General features: G+C 39.7%; 1 protein-coding gene across 1 annotated transcript in view; it reads left to right on the top strand.

Annotated features, from left to right (window-relative positions):
• LOC121950400 (NT-3 growth factor receptor) overlaps nt 1-25,245 on the top strand; it is a 269,926-nt gene that overhangs the window by 74,036 nt on the left and 170,645 nt on the right. The window contains exons 3-4 of the mRNA XM_042496388.2: nt 5,544-5,615; nt 12,592-12,663. Of these exons, the coding sequence (XP_042352322.2) occupies nt 5,544-5,615; nt 12,592-12,663 (144 nt within the window). The remainder of the gene's footprint in view (nt 1-5,543; nt 5,616-12,591; nt 12,664-25,245) is intronic.

The raw sequence follows: 25,245 nt of genomic DNA, 5'->3' as shown, positions 1-25,245 counted from the left end.
AATGATCCAGTGGATGAAGGAGCAGCATTACTGCGCAGAGAATTAGGCCTAAATATTCATCGGGAGATTGTTTTCAGACCGCGGATAGATGTTCTCGCATTTCCGGACAGTTATCTTTTTGAGCGGTACTGTTTCACATCACAGTCCATATTATACATACACAACCTAATCCGTACTTACATTTGCAATATTACCAACCGCAGTCATGCTCTCACATCCCATCAGATATTGTGTGTTGCGCTGCGGTTCTTTGCAAATGGCAGTTTCTTGTATAATGTCGGAGATGCAGAGCAATTAGGCAAGGCAACTGTATGCAGGGCGGTGAGAAAAGTGTGCCTGGCCCTGAAACGACTTTTACACATCTTTGTCGTTTTCCCTGGACATAAACCTGTCAGAGCCATCAAGGAGGAGTTCCACAGGATTGCAGGTGAATGATGTAGAGATCTGTTAAATTAATTTTGAATCATATTCCGTTAATGACATTGTGCAGCAACCTCAGACTGGGATTAGTAATTTTAATTTCTTTTAGGATTTCCCAGTGTGATTGGCTGCATAGCACACACATCCCCATCCCCATCCCATCCCCATCCCCACGTGTGCTTCTCCCCCGCGGGATTGCACCTAAATGAAATAAAATGAAATAAATTAATACGCTACCATTTAAACAGTTTTCCCCTGTAATAGTATTGTGATTGCAAAGGACTACATTTAAACTTACGCATTGACCCGGGCAGCAATGTTCTCCCACGCCGTCTCCCTCTCTTTTGCAGCTGCAGCGGTGTTGTAATTCTTTCTAAAAACGTGTTCAAACTCCGCATATGAGCGCATTAAAATTTCCAATTCGAGTGGGGTGAAGAACGCAGCCCTCTGCTTCCCCATTGCCATGATGACTCGTCGAATCGGGGCTCCATTGATGCTGGCTTTTTATAGTTGTGGTGCACGCGCTTAACTCCAGGTGAAACTACTCCGAGTTGATTAAACCAACTCAAATCAGCTCTTCTGGAACTGGAAACTCAGAGTTTCCTATCTCAGAGTAGATCAACTCAGAGTTCAGGGTTACACTCAGAGTTTGTTATTATTATTGTTATTAACCAGTTGATAGCTAATGGAAATATTAATGACTTAAATTAATTGAAAAGGAAACATAAATTAAATGACTCACATTGTTTGTTAATATATGCAGATTAACCCTCTGAAACCTGAGCAAATTGGCTTAATTTATTTTAGAAACATGGGAAGAAGGCAATGAGAAACAGAAGAACTGATCCAAAAATTAGCAAGAAAAAACATTTTTGCAACATAATTTTAAATTAATAATTATGATACTTGCTTTTTTCCCTTTTCCCTAAACACTTTTTCCTTGTCTTTTTAAAAATAATTTTCTAAATCTGCTTATTTCTTTTCAGTTTGTGGAACATTTCTTCCCAAGTTGCTCATTGCCTTTTTCCCCATGTTTTTGAAAGAAATAAACCCATTTTCTTAGAGTTCAATGGTTTAAATATTATTAAAAGATGTCTTAAAGCAGCACATTGAGAGTGATGTTGCTCCAGGTTTCAAAGGGTTAAAATCATGTTAAAGAATTGACTTTGTGCAGTGTCCTAAGTCTAAATACAATACAGACCATCAATCCAGGCTTTATTACTATTAGTATCACGTCTGCTAGTACACTACAATATTAGGGCTGCACCTATTGATTTTTTTTTCTTGATTGACTTATTATTTTTTTCAATTAGTCGAATAATGACAAATGTACGGATTATTCTAATAATTATTAATTTATTACTAGATTAATATATCTATTAATTTAGGCTACAGTAAAATTCATATCAGAAATGTTTCTTATTAATATTTAAATAATTGTATTCAGTTATATTTATCTTAAAAAAACCCCAGTGATTTAAGCAGTTTATTTTGAAATAAGCCTGATTTCCATGCCAATGCTGTGATATGGTACTAATAATTATTATTTTATCCATAAAATACCCTATTTGTCAGATGCCTGATGAGGAACCTGGACTAAAATTCAAAAGCATTGCCGTGACACATGAACTAATTTAATCTTTGTGTGTCATAGTAGCCCTTTTCCTAAACTAGACATTCATCTTTTCTTCAGTATATTTGACTTAAAACTTAAAATAAATAAATATGCAGTTAAAATAATCACAACAAAGGTGTTTTTGCATCTGTGAGGGACAAAGAAAATGACTGGAACAGTGATCTGTATGAGCTGTTTTTCTTGACCATGGCCATTAAAGTAAACTGTAAAACTGCTGAATGATAACGTTGTGATGGATGGTGTGATGTTTGATGGTGGTGCGGGTAGTTGTAGCAGTAAGTGACTACTATAAACAGAAAGACATTCCTCATGTTGATAATCCTGATACATAATGCTTGGATGGTGACAAAAAGTAAACAGTACAGTGCTGTGCACTGCCGTTTTCACGAAGAATACCTGGATACTCTCACTTCAGGTGTCCGTGCAGAGGAGTTCTCCTGTGATAAGTTATTTCAGCTGCAGCCATGGTTTGCAGCTCACTCTCAGGCTGAATCCATTCTCCGCCTGGATGCAGCTTAGTTAAGCTTACCATACTGTGACGCTCTGACACACATATTGCAAATAGGCGTCTTTCTATAATCATGACATCGATTATGTTGACAAATAACCCCAGCCCTATACAATACAACATCCAAAGAAGCTATTGTGGGAAAAACACAGTGCACCTACTGACAGCAGCTGACCTACTGTACTGACTCATTTTAGTATATTTTCTCAACATACTTAAAAGTTGCTTGTGTGTTTTTGCTTTGGGCTTACTGCAAACAAATGGTCATTGAATCACAGCACAAATAGAGATACAAATGTGTGATGCCCTTAAAAAAGCTTGTAGATGGACTATAAGTTAGGATTTTTTTCTTATTTATTGTGTTTCTTCTTTAATATTATTGTCATTTATTATTATTATTATTATTATTATTATTATTATTATTATTATTATTATTATTATTATTATTATTATTATTATCATCATCATCATCATCATTACTATTATTACAATTATTAACAACTATCATAGTAAGGGAAGTTTTTATTTATTTATTTATTTATTTATTTATTTATTTATTTATTTATTTATTTATTTAATCGTGTGTCTGGGATTGATTTTGGGGCTGGGGTATTGGTCTGGGGGGTTGGGCGGTGGATTCAGCCTGGGCGTGGTGGTGTTGCCCCTCTCTCTCCCCCTTATAGGAAAAATCATCTATCTGTCCTAATAAACAGAGGCAGGGCAGTCATTCCCGGTGTTGGACAGACCCCCTACCAGAGGTCTTCCACCTATGAGAGGATATGCAACTTTAAAATATATACTTAATTAACAAACAAAAAATGAAGAAAACAAAACAAAACAAAACAAAAACAAAAACAACACAACACAACACAACACAACACAACACAACACAACACAACACAACACAACACAACACAAAAAAGTTTTCTTGCTGGCCCTGTAGACGTTCAGTGTTTGGGACGCTGTAGTGGCCGTGCCTGGGCCGTCCCCACTGGGGGCTACAGGTCGCTGTGGGTCGCTGTCCGTCCCGCCCTGGCTGGCATCACTGGCCCTGGGAATTTTTTCAGTTCCTTATTTATGTATTTATTACTTTCTATTTTATTATTTTATTTACTTATTTATTTTTTCTCTCAATTTATTTATTTTCGGTAACTGATTAACAAATCCATTCACATATTTATTTTGGGACATCCACACTGTCATTATCACTAACCCTAATCCCCCCTGCCATGTCATATGAGCCTGGACTCCTTATACCACATTTCATACAAGTCATCCTCATGTCTGTTTTGGTGTTTTGTCCTTAGTGTTATGTGTTGTTGTTCAGTACTGTTACTGTTCATGTATGTCATTGCACTTTATGACCAATAAAAAAACTGTCAGATCTGATGATGATATCTTCAGCTACATCAAGCTGTAATGAGATTCAGAGGTGTCAGACTGATCATATATTTCTTCTTGTGTGTGCAAGTTAGTGTATCCACCTGTCTGCAGCTTATCTCGCAAACTACTGTACCAGTACTTTTTGTTTACATATATGACTTCATGTTCAAGAACTGTATGTTTTCTGGAAATCAGCATGGCTAAAAAAAGCCTTTGTGTCTGTGGAGGACACATTTTGACATGTATATACTGTATGACATACCTGATGTTGTGACTCACTAAAGTAAATCACAGTATGAGATGGATAAATTCCATTTTTTGTTATTGCCCTTGTCATCCTATGGGACCCAGGAGGGACAATTCTACTAGGCGCAGGCCATTCCACAGAAGCTTCAGAGGCATAGTGCTTACTTGCAGATTTTGCTGATCTAGTTATTTTTACTTCATATGTGTGCTTCTACCCTAGGTAAATAAGCAGGTCTTGTAATTATATGGTTTCTTTTTTTGGTATATTTTAATTGTGCTTATTTTTGTTATCTCAGACTATTATCTACAGAAAAAGTAAGTGTTGTTTAAAGACCAGATCTGAACAACATTATTCATAACTTTGTAGCTATGTTTAATTTATGGAAAATACATTTATCATCATAATAACATATATACAGTAGATTTCATATAGTGTGTGTTAGCAGGAAACGTTGATCTAGTGCAACACCGTTTTCCTCAAAAATAAATGAGGTGTTTATTTTTATTTGCTTGTGGCACGCCTCTATAGCACACTGCTGTGCATCTGCTGTAATTACAAGAATTGTCTAGAGAGGGTGGTAACAGTTCAAGCAGACACCTGGTGGAGATCTGCTCTGTACTGGGTGCACCTTTCTAGATGCATTTAATTTGATAGGGTTAAAATTTGAGCCACACTGTTTGAAGCAAAAAAGTGAGAGGGAGGTCCATTCAGTGCTGGACTGAGTCTCAGCAGAGAAGCAACTATGACTGAACTGCCAAGAGAAATGTTTGAGAAAGAGTACAGTAAATATGTTTCGTTTTTATTCATAATAAGTGCTCTGATAGCTAAGACCATGTGACTGAGTGGTGGGTTTTAAGGGGATACCCCTGTAATATAGAATATAATTTTGGGACTCAAAGGTCAAAAAAGAAAGAGGATTGTAGTAGTAGAGGCCAAAATATACAAACTCTAAGTCCCAAGTGTGAGTCAGGCTCCAATTAATATATGACTAATATATGACTAAATAATGTTTTATTTTGATTTTTTTCCTTTTTTGGGTTGAATTTAAGTGACAAATATGGAAGCAAGTGGAAACTTACCTTCGAAACGTCCCTTCAGACAGCTACAGATGATATTATATGTCCTTTGTTCAAGTTTAAATATTGTCTTCTCAAAAATCAAATATTTGAGGAAGAAATTTTTGAGGAAGAAAAATTCCTTTTTCCTTTTTCTCCTCTTTCTTTCTTTCTTTCTTTCTTTGCATTGCTGTCAGTTTCTTCTCCCTCTCTGACTGTAATTCAGAGTGATAATGCTGACAGTTATTCATCAGAGCTCTTCATTTCTCCTCTACGTGTATCTGTCTGTTGCAGAACTATTACGAGGAGCAACCTGCACATGATCCATACTCGTGTGTTTTCCAAGAACCCCCACCTGCACTACATGTAAGTACACACTAAGGAAAGCACTAAAATGTGGCTGCGAGCTAAAAATGTTATCACTAAAATCAATCATCAATAATCATCAGAAAAAATGTTCATATCAGTCACCAATAATTAACACGATTAATTAGAAAAACATGATTTCTCTCAGGTTTTAATGAGTTTTGCTCCTGATGAAAGTTGAAGAAACCAGATGTTATCTGTGGTTTAAACTTTTATTGGTATTGTCAGTATTCATATATAATGCTTAATATTCATATATGATATGCCTAATTTTGCCACAGCTCTTAAGCAGCAACAATCCACCCAAAAAAAGCCAGCAAAGTTTTAAGGGGTGTTTGTTACCAAGGATTTTAGTCACAATTAAACAGAAAATGTGATTCTAATGCTCCAAAAGGCAGGGAGAGGGTAATGCTGTTAAAAAGTTGCAGTGAGGTGTTGGCAGCATTACTATCTGGTCAGGTTTAAAAGAAAATATCATTTTTTGGGTTTGCTGTGAAATTGGTTTTGGCTATTTGTTTCATATTGCACAAATTTAATTTAATTTCTTCTTAAACCATGTTTACAAAAAAGGACAAATAAATCTACCTTTTACCTTGTACCTTGTAAGAACAACAGATTTTATGAAGGTCCACCCCCCTGCTCTATATAGACATTCTCAATATTTACACTACAACACTTGTAGTGTACAGAAGTGTGAAAAAGTGGCAGTATTTGATGACCTGGGAATGAGAACAGGCTGTGCCAGGAGTGTGTCTGTAAAATACACAAATGTAAGATTGATTTTATGTTTCTGTGCCGGCTTGGACATGTTGGGACCCATGCGCTGACACAAGACAGACAAGAATTACGGTGAATCAGTAGTGAAATTTATTTACAGTGATGTTTGAGCAGGATGGGGGGAGGTGAGTGAAGTCGGACCGTCCTTTGAAGCTGACGTGAGGGGGAATGCTCCATGCGATCTCCATGTGAAACAAACGAACCAGTTCAACCAAGGTGAGGGTCCCTTCTGTGAGGACTTGAGTGCTCGGATGAGTGTGGGAAGCAGGTGGGCAGGCAGCTAGGCGGACAAGCAGGCAGGCAGGCACACAGACGAGTGAACACCACAATGGCTGGAGCAGGAAGCAAGGAGCTGCAGCGACGCTGAGACAAGAGGGGAAAACACAAAGGAGTAAGCCGCACAGGCAAAAAAACGAACTCTTGGAGACTACAAAATACTGAGAGGCCGTGAGGAACATCTACCACTTGGCAGGAGTAATACTGTACAAGTAGGTCTGAAGCCACAGGTTAAGTAGACCATCAGCTCATCAGGAGATTGCCTGCACCTGGCCCCGCCTATGGGAGAACAAACAATGCCCACACTCACACACACTCAGGTTAGGGCACAGAAGGGTATGCAGACAGGGAGAAACACACAAAGGAGGAGGGGGAGGGGGACTGTACAGCAGCCAATCATGACATTTTCAGTTTTATGCAAGAAAAAAAGCTTCAAGGGTGAGGACAATCTTCTCTTTTGAATAACAGTATGGAGGACCCCCACCCAACAGGAAGACAGAAGTTAAAGTGTTTTTTTTAGCAGAAGCTGCAGGGGGTTGGCATCTTATCTGGGCTGTCTTGTGAACTTCAGGGTCAGACTCAACTAAAATCGTGTGCTGTTAGAAAGTTAGTAATAGCAAAACGTGTCTATCTGCCACTTTTAGTTAAATGCAATTACAATTATACTAATAGAAGACAGAGTTTTTGGTGGTGGAGGTAAAGTGGGGAGTTGTTGATTAATCAAACCAGTGGGAAGCAGGATGATTGGATGTTTTGATTGATTTTCACAGTGAGAGGCAAATAAGGTCTGGTCGAGCTGTGTGTAACAGGTACAAGGTACAAGGTAAGTTTATTGTCATAATTCTCAAATGTACTTTAAGAAGAAATGGAATTCAAAGGTGATCCTAAATCCTGCTAAATCTTTTGGTGTCGGAGTGGTGTAGGAGCAGTTGAGTAGTCTTACAGCCTGGGTAAAGAAGCTGCTCTGTAGTCTGGTGGTTCTGCAGCGGGGACTTCTGTATCTTTTTCCAGATGGCAGCACGGTGAACAGACAGTGGCTGGGGTGGCTGCTGTCTTTCAGTATCCGTTGGGCTCTGTGCAGACACCTCACTTCACCAAGGTCACTGATGCTCTGTAAATTGGAACCAGTGATGTTCTGGGCAGTTTTAATCACCTGCTTTAAAGCCTTTCTGTCCTGGGCCGTGCACGAACCATGCCATTTGGTAATGTTTCCAGTCAGTATGCTTTCTATTGCTCCTCTGTAGAAGTTAACCAGGATCTTGCTCCGGAATTTGGCCCTCCGAAGTTTCCATAGGAAGTGGAGCCTTTTCTGTGCTTTTTTAACCTGGGTGATAATGTGTGATGACCAAGATCACACATTATCATCAGTGATCGTGATTCCAAGGAACCTATAGCTGTTCACCTGCTCCACCTCAGCTCCACTGATGTAGACAGGGGTATGTGTCTTTGCCTCCTTCTTTCTAGAATCATCAGCTCCTTGGTTTTGCTGACGTTGAGCAGTAGGTTGTTCTCTGTGCACCACTCTGCAAGATTGTTGATTTCCTCCTGGTATGAACTCTTATTGTTGTTTATAATATGGCCAAAGATGGTGGTGTCATCCGCATACTTCATAATAGAGTTCTCCTAATGTCTGGGAGTGCAGTCATGAGTGTACAGTGTGAACAGGAGGGGGCTGAGAGACATAGCCCTGGGGGGCTCCGGAGTTGAGCACTAATGTTGAGGAGGTGTGACTGCCAATCCTAACTCTCTGGGGTGTGCATGTGAGGAAGTCCAGTATCCACTTGCAGAGTGGAGAGAGCTTCATGGGTGAGATTCTGTTGAATGCTGAGCCGAAGTCAACAAACAGCATCCTGATGTAGCTGTTCTTATTCTCCAGGTGAGTGAAGACTAAATGAAGAGCAGTAGATAAGGTGTCCTCTGTGGATCTGCTGGTTCTGGAAGCATGCTGGTGAGGGTCCAGGCTGGCAGGGATGTTGTCTTTGATGTAATGGAAAATTCATTTCTCAAAGAACTTAATCAGGATGAGGGTAAGAGCCACAGGGCAGTAGTCATTAAGACTAGACACAGCAGACTTTTTGGGTACAAGAACGATGATGGCTGTCTTGAGGCAGGAGGAAACAGTCTCTTGTGAGAGTGAGCTGTTAAAAATGTCAGTTTTAATATTAAGCTGATCAGCACAAGTTTTTAGTACTCATCCTGGGATGTGGTGTGGGCCTGTGGACTTGTTTCTATTCACTCTCAGCAGGAGTTTTCTCACATCTGCTGTGGTCACTGAGAGTGGCCGGTCCTCAGGGGAGTATCGTTGCGAGTCAGAGAGGATCTTCCAAACAGCAAAAAACCTGTCTGCCGAAATTCTCATCATGACTCTGATTTTATGCAGTGTTAATCCTGCCACAAACTACACAGTCATTCAACTACTTTTATTCACACGTTAGCCATATGTTAAGAGTTATTTGAAGCCTAATCATGAAAAGTGCAGCACTTTATAAAACTATGGAAATTAACTGCTTTGCCATTGTATTGGACTGAATTGTGATACACTATTTAGGTGTTTATCTCATATAAGAACAATTGTTCATTTTGTGATTAAAGCAAGAAATCTGGCAGATGTGTTGATAGATATGGAAACAAAACTGGATATAGGGCCATAACAAACTTGGACCCTGGTTGCTGTGGCAGCCATTGTTCAAAATGGCCCCCTAGCAGATCCCATTGGATCCACATGCAATAATGGACATAATCTAGATCCTAGTTACCCTGAGAACAAAACAAAATACTCTCTCACAATTCTATGGACTTTTACAAAGTAATTGGTCATTACACTATATTATAATTTTATTATATTGTGCTGTGAATCAATAAAAACTGTTATCATATTAATTTGTCAGATGGAAGATACTAGAGCAAATAAGAGAATTTTTATGTCATTGCCAACTAACCTATATGTTAGCATGCATGCACATAATTTTGCATGTTTACAGACACATCCATTCAATTTCAAAGATTTCTGTTTTGGAATATTAAAGGCCAGGATCACCTGTGGGTACATAAACTGTACATGGGTACATAAGTACTACATTCTTCAGTTGGCAGTTGGTGCCTAATACTAGCTCATTCAGGACCAGTCAGGAAAAAAAGCAGCGAAGGAAAAGAACAAAACCCCTAAAATGTCCATACCAGGCCAACCTCCCTGGCCTTCCAAGAAGCCTTGGAAGAGCAAGTAGGTGGAGCTAGATGCAAATTGGGTTTAGAGGAACTAGCATAACTTTAGGCTCTCTACTAAGTAACATATCAAGGAAATTAGACTATAATTAATCAGTATATGCTTAATAGTTAATTGAAGCCAGCAGATCAAAACCCTTAGCTTTTTGCATATGTCCCTGCCCTTCCTGTGCCTACAAGGAAGGCAGGAAGAGCAGCAGCAAAAGAAGACAAAACCCCAAAATGACCATACCAGGCAAACCACCCCGGTCATCCAAGGCTTCTTGGAAGAGCTGAAGGAGGAGCCAAGACACAAATTGGGTGGAGAGGAATTAGTACATCAAAATCAGGCTCACTGCTAAATAACTAAACCATGTAAATATCATGTAAAAACAAAGTATAGTTGTGTTAAGAGGCTTACTTCCTTTTTTGAATTGGTGGCACTGTGAGTATCATACTTAATTGACATGTTGCTGTGTTCAGGGCCGCATCTTGATCACACCTGTAAAATTTGGGACTAATTAGTTGATGCAAAGTGAAGTTTCAACAACTTCCTGTTAGGCGTTGAAGATCATGTTGCCATTGCAACGATATTCATGAAACACCTATGAAATCACAAGCAGGCATGGTCAAGATCTCAAAGCTTTTCGTACCAAGTTTGAGCTGAATATGTTCAACCTGTAAGGAGGTTCCTGTGTCATGGAGAAACAACAAAGGTGGAAACCAAGCCACGCCCAAATGGTGTGATGAGAACTCGTTTTTGTTTTCATGTCACAAATCTTAAGGTCATTTTTACAATTAACTTCAAATGTAGACCACATTTGAAGTTAATTGAGTGAAACATGTAGGAGATATGCATTAAAGCATTAAAGAAGAACACGTATGATTTCAATTTAATTTCCTGTAACCAGTAGGAGGCTCTATAAAAAATGGTAATGCTTATCATGTAGATGTGTTCAGGGTGGGACTGATTGGACCATGTCCCTCAGAGTCATAAACTACTTCCTGTTTACTTCCTGGTTCATGGTGAGACATGGAAATGTTTTGCCCAGTAAAACTCAAGATTTAATAACTTTTGATGTCCCAGGCCTTCTGAGAGGATGTTCAAATTTTGAAGGCAATCGGATGAAATCTGTAGAAGAAGATCGAAAAATTCTTACCCCTGAAAATGGCCAAAAACACGCCAAAATTGCAACTTTAAATCAAAATGGCCAACCTCCTGTTGGGTTGGCTGAATGGGTCCAAGATACTTTTTTGTTCATCTTGGGGTGCTACATGAGTCTTCCAATTTTGGTTAATGTAGGTGAAAGCAGTGACGGGGACTGACAAAAATGTAATGGGGGCGCTCCTCAGCCATTTTTTGAAATTTGCGCCTGAGAACCTTAAAATATCAACTTTTTCAACAGACCTGACAAAGCTGCAAAGTTTCATGAGTTTTTGAGAAAGGCAAATGGCCAAAAGGCAATTCATTTATAGGAAGAAGCAGAAGAAGAAGAATTCCTTGGATTTTAATAATGTCCTCGCACCCGTTTAATGCTTGGGCCCTAATAGTTCCTTGCATTCCAAAACGGTCCTCACACCGTTCGGTGCTGGGGCCCTAATTGAAGCTGCAAGCAGCGATGAACAGGCCCTTGGACCCCCAAATATGTCAGGGTAGTGGCAGGACTCCAGCTAAAGCGATCTTCATTTCTGTGAAAGTCGGAATATATACACAAAAGAGGTTAGACATTGGAGTGGGCTGTTTCACATGGTGTATTACTTCCAGCAGCCACTAGGTAGCAGGGGAGGAGGGACAAATTCCATGTAACTTTGTGTACATCATTTGTTGTGCAAACCATGTAAATATCATGTAAATCCAATTATAATTATCCGTCAAAAGGCTTACTTCCTGCTGCTAGCAGATGTCACTATTATGACTAGTGAATATTGTCATACAGATGTGTTCAAGGCGGGAACCTAATAAAACCTATGACGTTTCAGGCAGATCTGACAATGTACAACAAAGTTACAACAATGTCCTGTTTTCTTGCAAAACATCAAAATTGTACGTCAGATAACTGGAAAACCATAAAAGTCTTAAGATCATACAGACAGAATTTCAACTGGATCCAATTAATTGTGTAGGCCAAATTCATAAAAGTATAAAAAAAAGTTAATATTTCCTGTGGCCACTAGGTGACACAATGTCAGAAATGTACTCAGGGTGGGACCTTTATCAAACAATGTAAACCAAAAGTTGCAACAATTTTTCTGTTATGGCCAGACATCAAAATTGTACGCCACGTCAAGGCAAAACTGCAAAAGTTTTGCGCAGACCTGTGATAACTTTTAACCTCCAAGGGGTTAAAAATGGACACACAGCATTTGAAGTTGATCGAATTAATCCTGTACACAAGATGGCAAAAGTACGAGGCCTGAAATAGCCAAGAATGAGCACCAAATTAAAATCAAAATAGCCAACCTCCTGTTGTGTTTCGGGGGTGGGTCTAAGAGGCTTTTTTGTGTGTCTGGGCTTGATACATAAGTGTACCAAATTTCATAATTGTAGGTGACAACAGCCATTGGGGCTACACGTTATGGGGGAGCTGTGGTACCCTTTTGCCAAGCCTGTTTTCAAAACCACCAAAATAGAAAATTTTTTGTAAGTCTGAGCTTTAATCATTTTAAAGTTGTTTTTGATATAGGGCTTACCTTTGCGTGTCTTTCTCATTCTTTTCCTCAGAAACCTGTCCAAGAACCCCATGTTGACCACATTGTCCTGGCAGATATTTGAACATCTGCAGCTTTTTGAACTGTGAGTACATTATTGTCTTCGAGTTCCACCTGAAATCCTGTGCCTACCCTACTCACAAATCAAGCCTGGGCAAGAAGAAAATCAATTAAACCTGCAAGCAGCAATTAATGGGCCCTCACACTCACACATGTATGCTGGGGGTACTGGTGGGACTCCAGCTAAAGTAATCATTCATCTCTGTGAAAGTCAGATAATGTATGCAGAGTTTGGACTCTGGAGTGATCCATTTAACATGTTGTAGTACTTCCAGCAGCCACTAGGTGGCAGTGGAAGGGTTGCCAGGGTACTCGCACCGGTCAGTGCTCGGGCCCTTATTATCACAATATTTTTGTCTTGATCTCAATATTGTGAGTTAATTGTAAGATTGACTGTTATAGATTTTTTTATTTGTTACCTGCCCTGGACAGGTCTTCCTTAAAAGCATAATCTTGATCTCAATGGAATTCATCAACAAACATTTGTTGAGTTTAGTTTTGTTTAGTTGTAGCATATGCTAATTACTAATAGGTTATATAGACCTTTTTTTCTCATTATTATGACTGAGTTATTTCAGTGTATCCTATAATAACTGGTCACCACCAGTTCAACTGGTTTTAACAGTTGAACCAGTGGTATGTCACATGGTGTAGTATTTTCAGTGGCCACTAGGTGGCAGTGGAGGGGATTCAAATTCCATGTTATCTTGGTGTACATCATTTATAGACCAAACGATGTAAATATCAAGTAAATCCAATGATAATTGTCCCTCAAGGCTTACTTCCTATTGCCAGTAGGTGGTGCTATGACAACAAGTGAAAATTGTCATACAGATGTGTTCAGGGCAGCACCCTAATGAAACCTATGACGTTTCAGGCAGATCTGACAATGTACAACAAAGTTACAACAATTTCCTCTTTTATGGCAAGACATCAAAATTGTATGCCACGTAAAGGGAAAACCGTAAAAGTTTTGAGCGGACCTGTGATGTGATAACTTTTCATCACCAAGGGGTTGAGAATGGGCACACCAATCCTGAAGCTGATTGAATCCAGTAGGACAAAATGGCAAAAGTACGAGGCCCGAAATCCCCAAAAATGAGTACAAAAATCAAAATGGCCAACTTCCTGTTGGGTTTGGGGAATGAGTCCAGGAAACTTTTTTGTGCGACGTGGCATGATACATAAATGTACAGAATTGCGTAATTGTAGGTGAAACTTTATGTGAACTTCCCATAGGGGCTACACGTTAGGGGGCGCTGCCTGTTTCTGAAAACACCAAAATACGAAATCTTTTGCCTGGCCGGACAAGAATAGCAAGATTCGTGAGTTTTTAAGCATGCTTAGGCCTCCAAAAATGTGATTCATTTGGTGAAAAAATAAAAATGATTAAAACTGCAAGCAGCGATGAACGGGCCATCACACCCCCAAACAAGTCAAGGCTATTGAGTGACGCAATCACCCATTTCAGTGAAAGGCGGAAAATGTACGCAGAGATTTTGGATGGGAAGGAAGTAATTCGCCATGTGGAATATCTTTGAGATATTCCACTGCCAGGCTCCAGCCCAAGATCTGTGGTTGTCTATTTCATGGAATATAAAACCAAAGAGCTGGTGCATCGCTCAGCCTGGGAAAAGAAAGAGATTCACTTTGAAGGAAAAAGAGTGTTTTTTTTAACAAGATTACCCGACCGAAATATTTATGAAGAGAAAGGCTAACTTCACAGTCAGAAAAACACTCAAGGAAAAGAGGCTCCGTTTCCAGACAGACCCCTAAAGGGGTTTAAATGCACTAGAGACACTACATGAAAAACTGAAAATTACTTGCATAACTTTCATAGAAGCCAGTAAGATTATATCTACAACCAGAACGGATTTTTAAGACACTAGGTGTTTTTTTTTTCTTTGTAAATTTAGGATTTTTATATTGACCACATCTGGGAATAGATGGAAGTCACTTGTGTTAAACTTGTATGTATTTATAGTAAATTTCATTTTGATACACAGACATATGTTCTATTGTTCAGGTCATCTGGGAATGCTTAAATATCTGTTAAACTTCTTCTTTCTTTTCTGAGGAAATGACTGAAATGCTTCATCAAAAATAAAAAGTAATCACACTCAATGTAAATGGGTTACATAATCCCATTAAAAGAAGTAAGGCAATTGCTAAAAAGAAAATAGAAAAACAAGATATAATCTTTTGGCAAGAAACACACCTTTCGAATATTGAGTATAAGAAGTTATGTAAAATGGGATTTAAAAACTCCTATTATTTCTCTGATGAAAGAGGATGAGCCAGGGGGGTAGTTATATTGATCTCAGAAATTTCAGATAAAGAGGGGAATTTCTTTGTTTTTACTGACCATAAAGAAGTTACATTACCGAATCTTTATAGACCACCAGGGAATGATAAACAGTTGATCAGGAAGGTTTTTAATGTGGTATCTGTGGAAAGAGATGAGGAGTGTTGCTCAGAGAAATAGGTATGGTAGATATATGGAGGGAATTACATCCATCTGATAAATGTTTTACTTTTTTCTCTCATTCACACTCAATGTACTCAAGAATTGATTTTTTTTTTTATGTTTAACCCAGACAGACATAGGATTATTGACTGTAACATAGGGATATCTCCGACCATGCAGGGGTATACTTAATGTTACATTTAGACAATAAACCAAAAAGAACCTTTTTGAGACTTAACACTAGCCTTCTGAATGACCCTCAGTGTGAAAAAATATATAGAGGGAGAATTTAAAAATGATATGACCCATAATAATGGAGTTGTTTCCCCCAGCATATTGTGGGATGCTGCAAAAGCAGTCAGTAGCGGTAGTAACCTCATTGAGTCGTCTGCTCAAAAGAAAAAAAGAAAAAGAAATTAGGGACTTGACTAAAAAAATAAAATCTTTGGAGAATGAACACATGAAATATAACGACATCATCATCCTAAATCAGATTAAGGATACAAAACAAACTCTAAATAATATATATGAAAATCAAATAGAGAAGAGAGCTAAACTAATGCTAAAACTTTTTTTTTTAATCAAAATGGCCCTAAATCTAAGAAACTACTTGCATGGAGAATACGCAAACAACAGATGGAAAGATTTATACATAAAGTCAAAGACCCTCAGACCAATAAGATGTACCACAATTTGGAAGACATACGAACATCCTTTGAAACATACTACACAAAGTTATATGCTCAACATCAGGCAGCTGACTTAGCAGCCGTGTCATGTGTGTCGTAACATTTTTATTGTCTTTTGGATTTATCATCTGTAGGAACAGAACAAAATAAAACATTAACCAAAGACATTACAGAAGAAGAAATAAGCAAGGCTATGTCAAGACTAAAATCAAATAAAATGCCAGGTACTGATGGCTACACATGGGAATGGTACAAAACCTTTAGACAGATAACAATACCAATACTAAAGAAATGTTTTAACTATGTGCTAGGGGATGGGGAGACCCCATTGTCCTGGAGACAAGCAGTAATTTCAGTAATTCCAAAAATGGGAAAAGATAAGAAAGAATGTAGTTTGTATAGACCTATATCTGCTCTAAACATTGATCATAGATTGAAATTAAAACTGCAAGCAGCGATGAACGGGCCTTCGCACCTCCGCGCACTTCGGGGCTACTCGCTGGACGCCGACTGATGCGACCGCATCTCTCTGAAAAAGGGCAACACTGCACGCAGCAGTGAATTAGTGTTTCCTCACTGTAGTGCTTAGGCTGGAGATGTGTTTCGCAGGTGTGTGTATGTGCTTTGTGATTTGCCACTTACAGCATTGTTGTGGGTTTACTCACAGCAAAAAGCATAGGAAAAAATGACAGTATATTTCTCCTTTTTCCCTGATGATCACAATAAGCATTCCATAAATGTGTTTCTTGTTGCTACTTAAATATAATGCCGCTGAGAGATTCTGAAAAATTGCTTAGTCCAATAAAGTCAGCATGTTCATAGTCCTCTCCACCTGTACCCTGGAACCTTAGATCACCTTGTTCATTTGCAGGAAGATGATGCCATTGTTTTTTAACATGACAGTATGTACTTCAATGTTGCTTACCGTATAAAAACTCTGACTGATTGCACCACTGTCCACTGTTCTGCAGCGCTCTCTGTCACAATGTCCTTGAGTGTCTAGAGTAGTTTAACAATTAAGTAAGAGAGCACTTTGACTCTCTCTCTCTCTCTCTCTCTCTCTCTCTGTGTCTGTGTGGCAGTCAAACAATGGTTGAACAATGGAGTAAGAGCTCTATCTAGTGGACAGCTATAGAAGGCAACTATTTCTAAAAACCCCCAGCATCATTTCCTGCAGTATATGGTCTGGTGTTTTCCTATCAGCACATTTGGGAAAAATATGAGCCAAGGCTGATTTGCTCCATTATTTCTGTGAAATGCTTGTATCAGGTGTTGATATGGGTGTACTGAAAAATCAGTCGGGCTCTAGCAGAAATTGCAAAAATTGGCCAAAAAATTTAAATAAAACTAAAATTGGTGGACTTTCTGTTGTGTTTAGGTCATGGCTCCAAGAGGCTTGTTTGTAGGTCTTGGGCTTTTACATAAGTTTCTCAAGTTTGTAGCTCTAGGTTAAATGGTTCACGGGGGCTGCTTTGCTGAAAATTAGTAGGTGGCGCTCCATAGCACATTTTGGCACATCACAGCAAAAAGAATCATATCAAATATCATATCATAGGACTATTGATGTGTATACCACGTTTTGTGAGTTTTTAAGCATCTTTAGTCTCTTAAACACAACTTCCTGTCCAGAATGTCAACAGCGAGCAATTTATCACCAACTTTACTGGAAATACTGGTGTCCAGATTTGAAGTCAATCAGATGAAATCTGTAGGACAAGTGTAACCCAAGAGACACTAAAATTACAAAAAATGTGAAAATTCAAATTAAAATGGCACACTTCCTGTTGGGTTTAGGGCCAAGAGGCTTTTTCGTAGGTCTTAGGTTTTTGAACATGATTCTCAAGTTTCGCAGCTCTACGTTAAATGGTCTGCGGGGGCTGCTTTGTTGAAATTTTCCTAGGGGGTGCACAAGAGCTATTTTTGCACATTAATGCAAAAAAATCATATCAATTATCACAGTTTAGTTTTGATGTCTGTGCCACTTTTGGTGAGTACTGGTGCATGACTTGGCCCTCAAAAAGTGCTTCCTGTTTTATGGCGAATAGTGTGTAACTATGGCAACAGCGTTTGATGAAAACTCAAAAGCATTTTTTCTGTGCATCATGAAAGTCTTTGCAGTATTATGAGAGCATTTGAGGTTGCTCTGGTGTATCTGCTACAGGAGACACATTAAAGTGTAAAAAGTAAGTTCCTGTTACCACTAAGTGGTGCTATGACTGTGATTCAAAATTTTGCTGCAGATATGTTCAGACCTAAACTCTAATCTAATGTGTGAAAGATCTGACCATCTGGGGTCAAGTTATGACAGTTTTTGATGTCATGTCGCAACGTTGAAATTCGCCGTGGCGTCACGGGAACACCATTTGATGAAAACTCACAATATCCATTTTCAAGCATCAGCAGTGGATACGTGTTGCATCAAGGCGAAAAACATCCCTATCATACCACCTGCAACTGGCAGACAGATGTAAACTACCTGTGTGTAAGATTCTTTTCTGTTCAACCCTTGGCATCGCCCCAAGAACCATCGGCTCATGGTTAGCTGTGGACATGAAAACCAAAACTGATCCGCCCAAACCCAAGATCAAGACTGGTCCACATATGCCCATATCAGATGCTGACCAGACCTTCCAGAAAGAATGGCTCTCTGGGCTGCCTACCGTTCCATCCCATTACTGTCGTCAGGTTCCCTCCTGTCAGGATAAGAAGTTTCTGGACCAGGGACAGTTCTAAGTGACCTTCACAAGGAATACCAGAAAGCTGCTGGTAAAAGTGGAGCACGTGTTGTGAGTGAGGCATATTTCCGAAGAGCGTTCAGTGAGCAGAAATACTCTATGTTCGTACCAAAAAAAGACCAGTGTGACGTATGTATCGGCTCCAAGGTAGGAAATATAGATCAGGATACCCTTACTACTCACATTAAATTAAAGGCTCAAGCTCAAGCTGAAAAAGCTAAGGATAAACAAGAATCCAGTGACAAACTCTCAGTGTGGACAATGGATCTTCAGTGCGTTCTTCTGTGCCCCAAGACAAAAGCAAGCACGATGTATTATAAAACTAAATTACAGATGCACAACTTTACTTGCTTCAACCTGGGTAACAAAGATGGGTATTGTTACGCCTGGGAGGAGCATGAGGGCTCCCTTAGCAGCGAGGTTTTTGCCCATCTGCAGTACAAACACTTCAAGTCAGTCCTAGGGGCCGACCAAAACACTGAAAAAGTCATAGTCTGGAGTGATGGTTGCGGCTATCAAAATCGATGTTGTACCATTACAAACGCGTACCTAGATCTGGCCATGAAGCATGGTGTCACCACAGAACAAAAGTTTCTGGTTGCAGGGCACACACAAATGGAGTGTGACTCCATGCATAGCCTCATTGAATAGCGTACCATCAAAGATATTCACACTTCACGTGATTACATTGTCATCTTTGAGACTGCACGTTTGCATCCATCCCCATACAAGGTCACCCAGCTATACCACAATGACTTCATGAAGTTATCTGGGGCCTATGTCACCAACATTCAACCAGGTAGAAAAGTTGGCGACCCCACAGTCCATGACCTTTGGGCTTTCCAGTACTTGCCAGATGGTCGAATGCAGTACAAGTTGGACTTTGAGTCTGACTCGGAGGACCTGCCTTAGCGACTCAGCATCCCCAAAGAACCATACCACTTGGTTCCACTATTTCCTGCCCAGTTGCCAATTACTCTCAGGAAATTCAATGACTTGCAGGCAATGAAACCAGTACTACCAAGAGTGGCCCACCAGTACTATGACAACCTCCTTCATCAATAGACTGTGAAAACGAGTTCACACAGCACCTGAGTGGGACTTTGGTTAAGGTTAGACAAGTAAAACAACTTGGTTAATGTTAGACATTTAAAACAACCTGGTTAAGGTTAGACAAGTAACACAACTTTGGTTATGTTATCTTTATATTTATATGTAAGAGAAAAATTGCCTAAGTCATGGCATATTCTGCCTAAGTCACTTTTATTTGTTATGCAGTTGATGTTGTGTTTTTTTTTTTTTTTTTGGCAAACTTGTTCACACATATGGTTGAACTTACTGTTACAATCTCATTAAAAAATACCAATGTGCTTGCTAAAAACTGTGTTTTTTCTTGTTTTCTGAAAATGTTCAAATATGACTTGGGCAATTATGCTATAAGTTTTGTAGCTCTAGGTTAAATGGTTCGCGGGGGCTGCTTCATTGAAAATTAGAAGGTGGCGCTACAGAGCACATCTTGGCACATCACAGCAAAAAGAATTATATTAAATAACACATTATAGGTCTATTGATGTCTATGCAAAATTTAGTGTGTTACCATGGCAACAGCAAGTATTTTTTTCAGTGTATCATTAAAGACTTTGCAGTATTATGACTGAATATGAGGTCGCTGGGGTTAACCTGCTCTAGGGGAAACATCAAAGTGTAAAAAAAGTAGTTTTTGTTGTCATGTTGTAACATCGAAATTTGCCGTGGCATCATGGGAACGCCATTTGATGAAAACTCACAATATCCATTTTCAAACATCACCAACATCTTAATGATTTTTTGACACAGTTTTGAGATCAATCAAGTCAACCTGCTAGGAGCTGGACCCCTTACTGTAAAACTTTGTCTTTCCTGCGCCAATAGGTGGTGCTCTAACAATCGCATAAAAGAGTCATATAGATGTGTTCAGGGCGAAACTCTCATCAAACGTGAAATTTGATGCAGATTGGATCATGTACAACTGAGTTAAAAACTACTTCCTGTTTCGGGACGAAACGTAACTTCTCAGCCTCTAACTTCCACACCATTGGACCAAAACTCAAATGGGTCGCAAACTAGGTTTTGTCCCGACCTAGGTTTGTCCCCATGTAGCAAAAATTTGCTACAAATTATTTTTCAACTTAAAATGATGGATTTTCTGTTGGGTTTAGACTATGGCTCCAACTGACTTTTTTGTTTGTCTTGTGATGCTCTATACACCGCCTAATAATCATAATAATCAAAAGGGTCCTAGCACCATTCGGTGCTTGGGCCCTAAAAATATAATCCCAGATCGAATTGACACAGATCAGACAGGCTTCATAAAAAACAGGGAAACCCATGACAATGTGAGACGGTCTCTCTACCTCATAGACCATATGAGAAGCAGTGACATGGAATCTATTGTTATAGACCTTGATGCCAAGACAGACTTTGATTCAGTTCAATGGGAATATCTGTGGTCCTTAAACTTTTTGGCTTTAATAATCAGGTAATAGGATGTCTGAACTCCCTATACTGTTCTCCCTCAGCTAGAATTAAAATAAATGGAAATTTATTCGAAACAGTATCTCTTGAAAGGGGACGTCGACAGGGAAGCCCCTTTAGTCCCACAATTTTTGCTCTATTTTTGGAGCCACTGGCACAGGCCATTAGAGAAGACAAGGATATAACAGTGGTATTGATTGGAGATACACAGCATTCAGTATGTTTATATGCAGACGACATCCTTGTGACCCTTACCAACCTTACTGCAACTTTGCCAAAATTATTGTCTTTGCATTAAAGAATTTGGTTCATACTCTGGTTATAAATTAAACTTACATAAAACCCAGACCCTTACCTTGAACTATGAACCACAGGAAAATATCTCCGGACTGTGTAGTTTTAAAAAGAAATGTAACATAATTGAATATTTAGTAGTACGGATACCAGAAGATCTAATCACTATCCATGTACACAATTATATTCCCAATAACAACTGATATTAAATCAGACTTAAATTGCTGGTCACTATTACCAATGAATATGTACAATCGTATAATGCTATAAAGATGAACATATTACCCAGGTTACTTTTTCTTTTTTGAATCTTTACCTGTTGAAAAACCCTCTAAACAATTTAACGAATGGAACAGCATCATCTCAGTTTTTATTTTAGGAAAACAAAAACCAAGGATTAGATTTCAGACATCCCAACTACCCAAAAACAAAGGTGGAATTGGCTCTACCCTGCCTGGAAGATTACTACAGAGCAGCACAGCTACGTTTTTTGGTATGTTTGTGTAACCCCAAATGTGATGCAAAATTGAAAGACTTAGAACAAAGCAAGATAAACATTTGTCTCTCATCAATACTGGGTGAAAACGCCCCCTTAACGTATGGTACAAAGAACTTGACTTCGAATTTGAGAGAAATGCATAAATTTTACGCTGGATGATATATGATGCTGAATTTATACCAGCATAATTTGACTGCAGATTTAAACATTGGAAGGATAAGGCTATCATTTCATACAGTACAATATCATCTTTCAAATCACAGAAAGTTTAATTTAGAGTAAAAAGATTTCTTTAGGTACTTTCAATTGAGCCATTATTTTGTTAAAAACATTAAAAGTGCTGGAGAGAGAGGAATAAACCTGATTAAAATATTCATTGATGCACATAGGATGAATGCAAGCACAAAACTGATTTTTAAGAATTTACTCGTCTTTACAACTTGAAAAGGGTCTTTCCACAATGTACATTAAATCCTGTTGGGAAAAGAAGCTGACATAAAATTAACTGAAGATGACTGATTAAACACATGCAAGACAGTCTTTGTGGGGGTAATTTGTTTGGAAAAATACCTTAAGGTACTTTATAACTCCCACAATTAGGAATTACAGGCCAACAGACCGGAACATGGTCAATTCTGGTGAATGTGTGGAAATATGTCTGCTGGTCATTTTCATATTTTTTAGGAATGTCCTAAAATATCTTCTTACTGTGTGGATGTGATTACAGAGATCCGATTAATAACCAACCCAGAACTTGACTATTATTTATTTGGGAAATGTGCCAACTGGATTGATAAAGCGGGACAGATATCTATTACAAATATTATTAGTAGGTAGCAAAAAAGCAGTAACCCGGAAAGCAGAGTAAAGAGTCCCCAACAAAGGCTGAATGGACAGAAATATTTAAGGAAATTTATATTATGGAATGACCGATTTTTGTTCTAAGACAAGCCACTGTGAAATGTGAAAACTATTGGAAGGAATGGAAATCATACATGAATTTGAAGTGATTTTTTTCTTTTATTATATGTTAACATTGTTTGGAGAATTGTATTTTACAACAAACAGAATGGACTTTGGCCTTAATAATGAGAGAAAGACTTGAAAAAGAAAGGGTATGAAGAGGAAGGGAGAATTAAGAGAGGGGGCAAGGGGGTAAAGATGGGGCAAGGGAAAGAGATGAGAGAGGAGGAGGAAAGAGGGAGGGAAAAGGGAGAGAAAGAGGGGAGAAGAAAAAAAAAACAAATGTTTTTATGATCAGAGTCAAGGATTACAAGGACCTGGTAGGAAATCAAAGGACAATTGTGGACATAAGGGATGCACAGTCCGTGTTATTGAAATGACACACATTGAAAACATCTGCATCAGCATATGCTTTGGCATCACAGACTCAACAGTTTATTTAACACTTACTCCAACACTTTACAGTAATAGTTATCAGTCCATTTAAACAACTGTGAATGCAATGTATGACAGCAGAGCCTGTGGAAAGACAGCATGTTGACCAGTGCTGTAAAATATGTCCTCAAAGCTGGGATAAGCTGTTGAAAACCATTGAAAGGTTGTCAGCAAACAAGACATCAGGAATACCTTTCTGTGGTATAGTGTGGGCATTCCATGCTGGGACAGAGGTTCTCAGACCAGCTCTGCAGCTGCATTCCTGGCTAATGCTAGTGTTTTAAAACCGTATGTATTTATTAATTTTCAGAAAAATAAGAAAATACCACACCTCTCTCTGGGATAGGCTCCAGCCCTCCCATGATCCTCACGGGGACAAGTGGTTACAGACAAAGAATGAATGAATTAATTAAAAAAATACTATATTGTTGTTGCTTAAAGTACAGCCTTTTTTATCAGTTAATGTTTAATTATGGACGTGAATTCTATCTTTGCTTGTACCAACAAGACAACTTTGAAGCTTAACGCAAAAACACCAACAGGTCCCATTTCATCCAATGCCTGCCAACCATACTGCTGAGAGAAACACGAGGGTGAAATACCCAATCAAGCATGCATTGTGGTCGCTAGCCAGTAACAATTTGGGGAAAATACAAATGAATAAATGCACCAGGTATATTATCTCAACCCGCTTTCTCTCAGCAGCATGGTTGTGCCTTGACAGGCTTTGGATGAAATGGAGCCTGTTGGTGTTTGTGCGGTAAGCTTGGAGGTTGTCTTGTAGGTACAAGTGAATGCTATTACGTATTTCTAACTGAACTTGTTACACTATGGATTTTTTTTTTAAACTTCCTTTGAATTAGGCTGCTGCCCTCGGGTCGCGGGGGCAGCAGCCTAAGCAGGGAAGCCCAGACTTCCCTCTCCCTGGCCACTTCATCCAGCTCTTCCCGGGGGATCCCGAGGTGTTCCCAGGCCAGCTGTGAGACATAGTCTCTCCAGCGTGTCCTGGGTCTTCCCCGGGGCCTTCTACTGGTGGGACATGCCCTGAACACCTCACCAGGGAGGCGTCCTGGAGACATCCTAATTAGATGCCCGAGCCACCTCATCTGGCTCTTCTCAACGCGGAGGAGCAGCGGCTCTACTCCGAGGTCCTCCCGGATGACTGAGCTTCTCACCCTATCTCTAAGGGAGAGCCCAGCCACCCTACGGAGGAAGCTCATTTTGGCCGCTTGTACCCGCGATCTTGTTCTGGTCGAGAGCTTTGCCTTTCGGCTCAGCTCCCTCTTCACCACTACAGTCCGCATTACTGCAGACGCTGCACCAATCCGCCTGTCGATCTCCCGCTCCATCCTTCCCTCACTTGTGAACAAGATCCCGAGGTACTTAAACTCCTCCACTTGGGGCAGGATCTCGTCCCCGATCCAGAGGGGGCACTCCACCCTTTTCCTACTGAGAACCATGGCCTCGGATTTGGAGGTGCTGATTCTCATCCCGGCCGCTTCACACTCCGAACCGATCCAGTGAGAGCTGGAGAGCTTCACGGGCCGATGAAGCCAACAGGACCACATCATCTGCAAAGAGCAGAGACCCAATCCTGAGGTCACCAAACCGGACCCCCTCAACACCCTGGCTGTGCCTAGAAATTCTGTCCATAAAAGTTATGAACAGAATCGGTGAGAAAGGGCAGCCCTGGCGGAGTCCAACCCTCAGGACCCTCCTCTCTAGTACCCCCGAATAGACCTTGCCAGGGAGGCTGAGGAGTGCGATCCCCCTGTAGTTGGAACACACCCTCCGGTCCCCCTTCTTAAAAAACCACCACCTCAGTCTGCTAGTCCAAGGGCACTGCCCCTGATGTCCATGCAATGTTGCAGAGTTGTGTCAACCTACAACAGGCCCACAACATTCAGGGCCTTAAGGAACTCTGTGCAGACCTCATCCACCCCCGGGGCCATGCCACCGAGGAGCTTTTTAACCACCTCGGCAACCTCAGCCCCAGAGATAGGAGCCCACC

The sequence above is a fragment of the Plectropomus leopardus genome, chromosome 7 (genome assembly GCF_026936395.1).
Source record: "Plectropomus leopardus strain MGB_pleo_1.0 chromosome 7, ASM2693639v1, whole genome shotgun sequence".
NCBI classification, from domain to species: Eukaryota; Metazoa; Chordata; class Actinopteri; order Perciformes; family Serranidae; genus Plectropomus; species Plectropomus leopardus.
The sequence above is the reverse complement of the archived record's forward strand: the minus strand, read 5'-3'. Positions and strand labels throughout refer to the sequence as shown.